Below are 11,501 nucleotides of genomic sequence, written 5' to 3' on the forward strand. Positions count from 1 at the left end.
ATTTTTGTTTTAATCTCATAATTCTGTTTTTGCATGGAGACAACATACAAACTCCATGCAGAAAGGGGCCAGGAATCAAACCCCAGACTTCTTGCTGCAAGGCAACAGTGCTACAAACTTCACCGTGCAGCCTTACAGTTCAATTCAAGTCAATTTAATTTAGTTACATTAAAAAAATGTTTTATTGATCCCAGAAAGAAATGAAATGTTGTGGTACTCTGTAACTGTTGGCAGGAGGGATCTACTGTAGATCCACCACAATGCAACCACCTCAAGCAGCACAACTCCAGTATGAATATTTAACTGAGCTGATAGTAGATGCTTTTAATAAAATATTGAAGAATAAAGTAATCCATTACTGAATAAAAAGCACATCAGCAAAAATAGCAACACTGAAGACTTAAAGGTCCTCAGCAGCTCTGTTTGGGAAGCCAAGCAGGTGACCTAGTAAACATGTAGAGGAAGCTGCTTTTTCAGACAACACCATTTGAATGCTTTAGCCAAAGAGCTGATTAATATTGCTCATCATTCTAAACTCACCCTTCACACAGTGGTGGCAGCATCATGCTGTGGGAATCCTTTTCTTTTCTGCCATTCGTCTGCCCAGATGTGATCTGTCCAACTTCCCATAGCAGTTTTTTTTTTTAATAGTAGTAGCTTAAGCTGATAGACTTTCGCCGTGATGATTTATAGGTAATAAATTAAAACTTTTATTGTTTTTTCCTTCACTTCACAACCTTCTTTTGTTGTGCTGTATCACATGAAATCCATCCAAGGTACACTGAGGGTTGTGGTTTTAACATGATACTAAATGGTACTTGGGCAGCTGATTAGCTTTTAAAATGGGGAAGCAAAATTAGAAAGAATCAGGAGACCTTCTCCAACACCTTCTTCAGCAAAATACACATCAGACATATATTTGCAACACATACATAAACCATATGATTTACTGCTTATGAAACCCTTTCAGTGCATAAAGGGGACAATAATCTGGAAGATTGTAATGTGTTGGGCTGGTGGCATTGGGTCCTAAGATATTCTTTGTTTCCCTGTAGATCCCAGGCTTAATTCTTGGTAATACATTTGATTTTACGTTTTTTTTTTCCATATGCTAATCAATACATCCATTTAAAATGTTCACATAGAACACCTGCATTTGCTTGCATTTCACTGGCTGCCTGATTGCAGGTCTGAACTCTACAGCAAAGCTGTGAAAACTTCCATTTTGTCATATTTATAGTGAGTGAGTAAGAAGCAGCAGAATAATGACACTTAAAAAGCTGATTGAGATTCGGTTCATGCTGTCTTTTCCCGCTCTGGCTGTAAAGAGCCACTGAAGAGATTTTGTTCAGACAGAGCAACTTCTGTGTGGCGAGTTGGACTGAACCAACTTTGAGGAGAAGGAGGGTGAATCTAAAGATTAGAATTTATTGCTAATAATGATTTTTGTTGTGGCAGTTTAAATGAAATACAAGAAGAAATAAACCTTCAAAGGTAGTTGGACGGCTGGAAGTGATCAGGTTTCTCTCACTGAAAGGATGGGGGAGCAGAAACATAAATTCTCTCCCCCATCAGCTGCTGTAGTCGCTCTACGTCGCCTATGGCTCCATATACCCACTTACCATCAGAGAAGCACTGCATTATCAGGCAGGCACTTTTATCAGTGAAACATTTACAATGTCAGCCTGTTTTGCATATTCAAAACTTCAGTGTAGCAGAACGGTTCATATTACTGTCACAAACATTAAAGTCAATGAAATTAATAAGATAACAGTTTGAATGTTCAAAAAGAAAGAAACAGAACAGAAAAAAAGAAGGATGCAGAACATTTTATGATCAAAACCTTTTCATTTAAGGAAAAGAAAATTGAGATGTAAGAACCTGAGCGTGAACCTTTTATTATCAAAGTAGCTTAATGTAAAGAACACCTTATACTACGTTTTAAAGTTTGTTTTTTGCTTGACTCCATGTTGCAAACATGTTTTCCTGGCAGAAGTGCTAATTTCTAAAAATAAGAGCAGAAGCTCAACACTGAAAGGAGATAAAACCTGCATGTCTGTGTAAATTCTCAGTCATGGCAGCCATAAAAAAAAGCCTAAAATGGAAGCAACCAGTCTTTTGCTCAGTTTTTCTAAACATGTTTGGACGCTTTTCCAAGAGTCTTTGTCAATTCTGTAGACTCTCACTGGAGAACCTGTATCATCAAAAAGCACGCCAAAAAACTCACTGGTCACACATTCGATGTCTGTGGGACTGGGCTTTGTGAACAGCATTTTAAATTCCTCTACTTTGGGTCTGTGTATGTGTGTTTGTGTGTTTGTGTCAGGTGTGCCCAGTGAAGGGCTCCATGGAGACGATGGGGGGGGAGGAGCTGGCCATGCGTGTCCAGCTGGCAGAGCTACAGCGCCGCTACAAAGAGAAACAGAGAGAGCTGGCCAAACTACAGAGGAAACACGACCACCAGTGAGCAGAATAACACACCCTGACAACACACACACACACACACACACACACACACACACACACACACACACACACACACACACACACACACACACACACAGTTCTTTTTGTCTTTACTGAATTGTCCATTCCCGCATTCAGGGTTGCTGTTTCATTTCCTGATTTATCCCGACCTACAGACTTTTTCATGCACGAGGCATTTTGATCTGCAGCCTTTGCAGCCCCCTGCCTGATTTCTGTTGCGTCCCCCCTTTCTCTCTCTCCATCTTACTCTTCTTTTCTGCCTTCTCTCCCTGCAGGAAAGACGAGACATCTCGTAGCGCGGCTCGCAGGGGGCCTGGCCGTCCCCGAAAGCGCAAGTCCACCCCTGGCCCAGCTGCTGCGGAGAGCTCAAAAAGACTCAGGTCAGTGCTCTGATACTGCGTCACTATAATCAGCGTGATTGGCAAGCCCAGCTCATTCATCCTGATTTCTGTTTGTGTTTTTGGTGAAAGGCATGGTTGATTTTCAAGAAGTTCTTCTTCAGCTGAATTGATTCAAATGCTCTATAGCTGATGATTTGCTTGATTGGGCCCTGGAAGGAGCTGTTCATGCGTGCACGCACACATTCATAAACACACGCACGCACACAGTTGGTTATGTGATGGAAGCTGCAAGATGGCTGTGATTTTTAATGAGAGAAGGTAATGGAGCTGAGGGCTTCATTAATCATCATTAATCACTTTTAATCATATTTATCACTGGTATTGATTGTGTCCTAATTCAGTGTGAACCTCTTGCACATACTAATACAGCTGGACAGGGTCTGGATGTACAGCTATTCCAGCTATAAATGACTCAACACCTCCTTCATCTGCTGCAACACATCACCACACACTATAGCACCTCAAACATGCTAACTTTAGGATGAACACAAACTCAAATCAAACACACCGCCACGTTCATGGCATTCTCTGAGATAAATGTGTTTTCTCAGGGTTCCCCACCTCTGTTAGAGACTCCATCGTCGCTTTGATAAAATGATTAAAGAAACTCACAGTTTGTCACGATTACCATGATTAGAAGCTGCTAATGAAAATGACAATGAAAACCTTTTGCCATAATATACCAGCATCTACGCACACAGAGCTGTTTGGGGGAACTTGTTTAATTATCCAAGCTGGTTTCTACGTGCCCGCATAACATTACAGTTTTTACATTTACCAGCAATGTGTCGTTTGTTGGTGTTTTATCCTCTCATGTTGAATGAGGGTGAAAGTCTACTGTAAAACTCTGAGAGATTAGTTAGATGGTTCAGTTAAATTTGAAAAAGGTTGTTTTTACACTTAACATGCACTCGAGCGATGCTAGGCAGGCAGTATGCTAAGAAGGCAGCAACTACAGCCTGGGACTCTAATGTATCGCCATGTTTCTTTCCCTGGTGTCCGGGTCAAATAAGGCCCCGAAAATGGGCTCAATCGTCAATCAGTTTTCAATTCAATTCAGTGAAGTTTATTTATGTAGCACTAATTCACAACACATGTCATCTCAAGGCACTTTACAGTTCAAATATTTTCATTTAAAAGTTCAAATGTAGTTCAGTCTTACATTTTGAGATTTTATGACTTTTTGAAGATCCAAGTATAAAACATTTTGGAATGAATTAAGGTGTTCTTGTTGGTTTGTTTCATACCTGGGCTTTAATTCTGAAATATTATAAAGGACTTTATCAATCCCTTTTTGGACACACTGCATCTCTTAGCCAGGTTAAATTCTAGGCAAACTGAGAATCTGCTTATGAACAGTCATTACATTTGCTAATCTTATTTGTTTTTTCTAGCTTATAGACTCTGCTAGTAATTTCACGTGTGTATTGACCCAATATTTGGCAGGGAACCTATTTGAGAGTTTTCTATACAGATGCTGACTCTACTGTTTTTCAAACTTAAACATCGTCCTAGATTTAGGATGAGGTCCTTTTGTTTTTTAATGAAAAAGTGTTTGTCTGATATTTGATTGTTGGGTTTATTGTAATGAAATAAGGCCTGACTCGCCCTTGGCTGTAGAACAGTTCAGTTTCTTGTTGATGACTTCTCACGTTACCAACCCACTGAAACAGCAAATGACCTTAAAAAGTGAAACCAGTGCGTCAGCTTTAAAATTGTTCTATTATTTAACGGGAATCTAATACAGGCTACTTTTAAAACCTTTTTTATGCAATAGGATTTTGGTCTACGGAGCTCAGAATTCTGGGGTTGAATGAAGGGGTTTTAGATTACAGACTCCTCCTCTTTTCCTCTCCTCTCCTGGGAGCGGAGATGCTCCGAGCCAATCCTTCCCTCTGTGGGAATATAAGATTCACCTGCCTCAGACACCAGCTACTAACTGAGTGTGGGTTTGTGTGTGTGTGTTGGCTGCCTGTGGTCTAACAGTCCATGCTGGCAGTGAAGGAAGGACCAAGCAAGAGAGAGGCAGGGAGGAGTAGTATTCAATAGAGGTTAGTGTTTATCGATTGAGCCCTGAAGCTCCGGTCAACGGACAGACTCCCTCGAGACTGCTTCATCTCTCTCTCCTTCTCTCTCCCCCCTCTCCCCCTTCGCTCTGTCTCTATCTTCAGTGCAGCTTCGTTTCTTAGACCAACTCTTGCTCTTTTATGTATGGTTCTCCTTTATATTTGCACAGCTGCTGTATATTTCTGTTATGTTGGCAGTTCTCAAAACCTGCATCACTCCTCATAAAAGAAATAAGACAGTGATAAGAGAACAGAGGCCTTAAAGACAATGAAGAAACCATTATGAGATAAAAGCAAAACTGGAAAGGAAAGAGCTGAGAGGGTATCTGTGGCAACAATTGTTTCAGTGTGAGAGAAAAAGCCCTGTTCCACTGAGGCCGGGTCCACCTGACCGCTAAAGACGTGAGCCGCTACCCGGCACCTAGGTGTTTTAGCCTGTAAGTTGCAAGATGCAGCCTTAATGGACTGGATTTCTTTGTTCACTCCGTCAAACGGATGCTAAGTTTGATTGAGTTCTGAAGGATTTGGAGACCAAGTCAATATTTTAAACCGTGTGCTCTACAAACCATTGCTGAGGTAATTAATCTTTGTGGTAGGGTGTGTCCCTAAAAAAGGCTTAAAACATAGGTAGCTTTTATTAATTTGTTGCAATTTGAGGTGCAATAATTCAAATTTCAAGCCATTATTTCACTAAAAATGTATATTTATGAGTCATGTATGATTTATGAATTTTAATTATGGCAGCATTGGTCCTCAATAGGAATATAGTCTGCATGAATGAGTTTAAAAAGTCAGCAAAAAAACCCTAGGTGATAAAGTCTAGATAGCTAGCAGGAACCGAAGCTTTCTAATGCATCACACCCACTTTTCTGCTTTTTCTTCCCATTGTTGTGTGTCTCTTGGTAGATGATACACACAAAGCCAGTCATCCCTGGATTTTACAAAAGAAAACATGATTAATTACTCCGAACATCAGTCTTTCATTGAACTGTTTACTGGTTCTAATGGTCACTTTCCTTCTTGGTGCTTTTTTCATTCAATAGGCGCCAATTTTAGAATCCTGCTTTGTCTTCAGCAAAGCTTAAACACAACAAAATTAAATGAAGTGTGCTTTTTTTAAGGAAGCCAGTGAAAAGTTTATTTTATATTCTGGAACAGAAAATATAAAAATTTCATGTCTTTAGCAGTTTGAGAGTAGCTAGTGCTACGGACATAGCAGTTCTTTTGAAGTTACAAAACCAGCGGCCACTGGACCCCAGAAACGCATCATAAGAGCTGCAGGTTATACTCTGATCCAGTCTCACCATCCCTTCATTTGGTGCCATCAATCTCAAATTATCGCTGCTTCCAGGAAGTCCAGGAAAAAATATTTTCTTGCTTCCTCAAATGGTCACCCAACAATCCCCCATGAGTAAAACATAATCAGTTTTATCAGCTTCAGTTGGGAATGGTCATGATATAATGCCTGTTTGGTATAATTTCTCATGTTATGACAATCTTTGCTGTGTTTCATTGTTTCCAGGACTGGACCGAATATACTCGAACAAAGGAACAGGAATGCTTTGTCCAATCACAGCTTCAGCAGTCTAAGTGTCGCTCAGGTCAGCTGTCCTGCAGTTATTTATCTCCTTTTGCATTTTTCTTTCAAGAAAGTTTCAGTAGCCACAGGGAGATAAGTTAATGCCAGTTGTTTGGCCTCCTGTTCATAGATGAAAGCTCGTTGTAAGCACAGAGGTCGGCCCAGTTCTCTGAGCTCCAGGCTGGCGAGGCAGGCCACCCAGATGAAGCAGAAAACTGGCACCCAGTGTGATGCACCAGCAGTCAGCGGGCTGCACAGCAGCGAGGATGAACCTTCCAAGAATCTCTGCAGACAAGGCAGGAAAGGTAAGGGGGTTGGTGTGAGCATTCCTTTTTTAATTTATTACCTATCAAACATTTATTTAGCATTCTTAAACTAAAATTTGGTTCGTGTTAACCCATCAGATCGAGAGGACAGGATGACAGGTGAGACTGTGATGAAGAAAAGAGGCCGAAAGCCCAAAGTGGTGATGGGTATCAAGCCTAACCAAGCTCATCACAGAGACAGACGGAGCACTCATGATGCAAGAGGAGATAAGAGCTGCAGCGAGAGCTCAGAGCATGGTGAGTTGTTACTTGGTTTGTGTGTCCAGGTGAGAAATATGCAACTATGGTTCAGATAAAGTTACAGATAAAACAGACAAATAGAAATCATATTTACAGAACTGTTATCCCATTGTAAGCCTACAGTGTTCACTGGTAATCATTTGAGTGCTAAACAGGCTTATTGGTTAATAAACATTGACCATTCAGTTTCAGATTTGCTGTGCGACTCATTGGTGTTCTGTTGAGACATCTGAGAATGAGATGTCTGTCATCATCAGGGGGTTCCTCTTACGGCCCGCCTGTCTGTCACACTGTTAAAGCCGTTAACGACTTGCCAAAGGCATGCAGCACTGCAACCCCCAGGCCCTCATCCTCGCTCAGTAACATGAGACCGTCCAGAATCTCACAGTCCCATCCTCCTCTGCCTTGGTCTTAACCCAAGCCTTATTAAAATGCATTTTCCGGCGGCTTTGAGTGGAAAAGATCAACTCCTTTACTTAGGTTGACCTTCTTCTGTAGAAAACACTGATGAAAAGAAACAAAAAATTGGTAAAACCTGAGAATTTGATCCACCTGTGGCTTTGGCAGCAGGGATGGGTGGGATATGTGTGAGTGTAGAGTAAGGTGATGACTAGAATGCCTTGTAAGTGACAAGTGTGTTTTAGAAGTGTTGACATTCGACACAACCCCCTCCCCCCCTCAGCCAGCAACACTCAGCCGGTAATAACAATCTGTTTGTGTGTGCACACCAGAAGCTGTGACTCTAGTCTTAGACTTGTACTATAGTCACTCTGAGGTGCAAGAATAAAGACTATGAAGCAACAAATCTCAAGAGCAGTCGTTATATCATGTAATTTGTAGTAAAGCTTAAGCCAATCTGTTCATGTTATCTGCAGTTAATGTTTTCTTTTGTTCAAGTATACCTTGTATCAACAGCTCTCAGATAATTTCAGAACACAATAATTTAAAGGATTCAAGTTATCATACAGCATCCAGTTATTTTACTGGTGAAATAGCATCATTAAAAGCAAAGAGTATTGTTTTCTTTTTTTTCCAAACAAATGGAATATGATCTATGGAAGGTTCCCAGCCCTGTTCTTCAGGTACCGCTGTCCTTCATGCTTTAGGTGTTTCTTTGTTACCAGAAAACAATGGATGACTGACAGGCTTCTGCAGCACTTTAGAGCCCTCATTTAAATGAGGTCTTATGGAATCGAGACATAAGCCCCATCTACACCACCCTTTTGAAATCGTTCAGAGATCGGTCCGAGCACCGTAACCTAGATGACTGTTGAGTGCGAATGGCAGGTACAGCTGAACCGGACCATGCCAGACAGTTCAGGCATTGTTCTTAGATAACAAGGACTGCATGAGCAGACTGCATCATCTCCTTACAGTCAGCTTCCGTAATCATAACATTTCAGACATTCATAAAAATATGATTTCCAGTGATTACTTTTCTTAGCAGTGTGATGAACCTCAACTCCTGTTATTGTTTCCTGCTTCTGTAAGCCCTGATTAGACTATCATTTGTCATATCCACTTCCCAAAAGCCGACTCGGTCAAGTAAATTCAACCAAGGCTGCCTTCTTCGCCTGACTATCTGCAAACTTCCGGAATATTACGGGCTCCGCCATGTTGGTTTGCTTGTTTACTTCCAAAGAGCAGTAGGACCGTAGATCATCACTAGAAGGCGATGCTAGCATGGTGTGTAAATGGTCGTAAGGAACCAAGCTTGGCACGGTTAACTGATACGAGCTCGGCACAGATCAGTTTTCGGAGGGTAGTGTAAATGGGGCTATGCTGTACCTAGGACCAGGATTGGGAGCCACTGATCTACGGTCAAGAATTTCCACCCATCTTGAAAACTCTGTGTAAGCCTCTAAACCAAGTCTTTTCAGTTTATACGATATGATACAGTAGAGTTTTATTTATCCTTTGGCTTATGGTGCAGGTCTCCACGGATGACGCTTGAGCCTGACTGAGCTGTAGGCCTTTATGCTTGATGACGTTGGTCCAATATTCTTCGAAAACACAGTACAATACATAACCAATGCAAATGTATTACAGAGAGAAGACACGCTTCACACCAAAAAAATGGCTGTGTCCCCTATTAAAAACTTTAATATCCACTTTGTTTTATTACAATTTAAGACCCACAAGTCTAAAACAGTTAAAAGGAAGACACATTTTAAACTCATTGTAAAGGATGTAATGCTTTACCTAGAAAAAACACTCTTTTTTTATCTTCTTTTCTTGTTACTATCTTCCTCGTACAAATGTATTAGTGAGTAAAAAATCTGAAATTGATTTGGAAAGCACTTCCTGTTTAATTTGATTAAAATCTGGCATTGCAGATAATTTCTTTATCTGCATTGAGACATTTTTAATAAAATACATTTTTTTTGTAAGAATATCTAAGATTATTGCCATTTATAACTGCTTTTTTGCATGTTTAGAAAAAAATTATGATGAGTTGAATTCATGTGTTGAATTTATTTAAGGGTTAAGTGCTGGTAAAGATTATCAGTCATCCAGGTCATGGTCATTCCAAAAACGTAAAAAAACACTGGACTTTGTTTTAAAGTTTGAAGACGTTTCACTTCCCATCCAGGAGGCTTTTCATTCCTGACATTTGAATTGAAAAAGCTCCTTGGATAGGAAGCGAAACGTCTTCAAACTTGGAAAACAAAGTCGAACGGTTTGTTTTTTTTTTATTTTTGGGAAGATTTAAGTGTGAAGCAGGACCTGGTTTGGATCTATAACCTAAGACAATGCTGAGTTAGATCTAGACGAGATGGAATCTACATAAACAATTGAGGCTCAATATGGATGACCTGTGAACATCTGTAAGTTTCAAAGTTTAATCCAGCAGTTAGGCAATGAGATGATCTACCTCAGATTTAGGCTGCATAACGGTGCAAGAGGTCCAGGACTCAAATCTCCTTAGACAGGCATATTAATTAAACACTCTAAATTGTTTGTGTGTGACTGTTTATTCTGTGTGGATACCGGTCATGGATTTACCCATACAATGCTGGCTGTAACCAATCTTTATATGAAAGTCACTAGAACTTCACTGACTGATCATTGATATGCTGAAATTTTGCAGACGAGGAAGCTGACAGTGACAACAGCGAAGGCGAAACTGGTGACATCAAGATTAGCTCATCCTCTAAAGGAGCTCCTGCAAACTCTGCTGGGACTTTTCCCTTTTCAGCCATTTCTCCTAAACTCCAAGCAAATATGAAAGCCAGGAATAAAAGACCTGGAACTCCCGGTGAGAAATAACATGCTGCAATGTAACCTCTCTAATCTTTTGGTTCTTGTCTAAAAATTTCCACTCAAATATATTCCAACCTGAAAGAAGTTGGAACTAATCCTTAGCTTTTATCATGTCACTACTCATCCTCAGGCATGGGAAGTTTTTCCTGTCCCGTTCAGAAGAGCGCACCCAGACGGCCCAATTTCAGCAACATGGACAGGGGACATCCAGATCACACTAATAAAGCCTCCCCCCCAAGCTGGGATGTGCAGTCACAGGGCGGCAACTTTGGGGACAGCCACATCAACCACATGGCTCTGAAGGAGGCAAAGAGACACAGGAAAGACAATGAGAGGAAGACTTCTGCAGGACAGGGCTTAAGGGGAAAGGTGAGGCTGTGATATTAATGATTACAGAGCAACTGGAAGTTCAGTCAATGACTGAAATCTGTTATGCTTTTCCCCACCCAAGCTAATGTTCTCTGTAGCTCCTCCAGAATCTCTCTTATATTAAAGCTCTCATGCTTAAGGGTAGGGTTGGAAATTGATAAGATTTTCACAATTCCGATTCCCTTATCGGTTCTGTGAACGCATCGATTCCTTATTGGTTCTCTTATTGATTCTGTGAAACAATGAACTTGGTAAGTGCACGGTGACATCCGTCTACCTTCTCCTAGGACATTCTTTTTCTGCCTGCCTCGGTGAAAACAGAAGGCAGTGAACGGGAGCTCTGATCCAGCCAGGCTACCCGTCTCATCACAGTCATCTATATATAATGGAGAAGGCATCAGTTTAATGAAAAAGCATTACTGTAGAATTTTGGGAAATAAACTCATCTCCACCTGATTTAAATAAACAAGTGTCACACATCTCTCACTCCCTGAACTGTGGAGAAACTTCATAGCATGTTTAATAACTCCAAAGAGAGGTAGGAAACTGGTTTATTTCCAGTATTGGCATCTGATTTACTAGGAACCACATTAAGCACAGCCAGTGATATAAAACTAGCTACTTCCCGCCAGAGTTTCCTTCCATGGTGGTCTTAACTGTAGCTTCTGTCTGGAAGCATCAAAAACACGGCATTTGTTAAAGCTGCAGTCTGTAACATTGAGAAGAGAGCAGATTTTGACTGAAAATTTGAAGAAAAACAGGTTTCACG

At 40.7% G+C, this 11,501-nt stretch overlaps 1 protein-coding gene across 1 annotated transcript in view; it reads left to right on the top strand.

Moving 5' to 3' along the window:
- Window positions 1–11,501, top strand: part of bahcc1 (BAH domain and coiled-coil containing 1) — a 66,005-nt gene that overhangs the window by 42,070 nt on the left and 12,434 nt on the right. Inside the window, exons 12-18 of the mRNA XM_015398150.1 lie at window positions 2,316–2,463; window positions 2,763–2,867; window positions 6,477–6,555; window positions 6,664–6,838; window positions 6,938–7,096; window positions 10,191–10,358; window positions 10,494–10,732. Coding sequence (XP_015253636.1) covers window positions 2,316–2,463; window positions 2,763–2,867; window positions 6,477–6,555; window positions 6,664–6,838; window positions 6,938–7,096; window positions 10,191–10,358; window positions 10,494–10,732 — 1,073 coding nt within the window. The remainder of the gene's footprint in view (window positions 1–2,315; window positions 2,464–2,762; window positions 2,868–6,476; window positions 6,556–6,663; window positions 6,839–6,937; window positions 7,097–10,190; window positions 10,359–10,493; window positions 10,733–11,501) is intronic.

The sequence above is a fragment of the Cyprinodon variegatus genome, unplaced genomic scaffold (genome assembly GCF_000732505.1).
Source record: "Cyprinodon variegatus isolate N-32 unplaced genomic scaffold, C_variegatus-1.0 Scaffold915, whole genome shotgun sequence".
Lineage (NCBI taxonomy): Eukaryota > Metazoa > Chordata > Actinopteri > Cyprinodontiformes > Cyprinodontidae > Cyprinodon > Cyprinodon variegatus.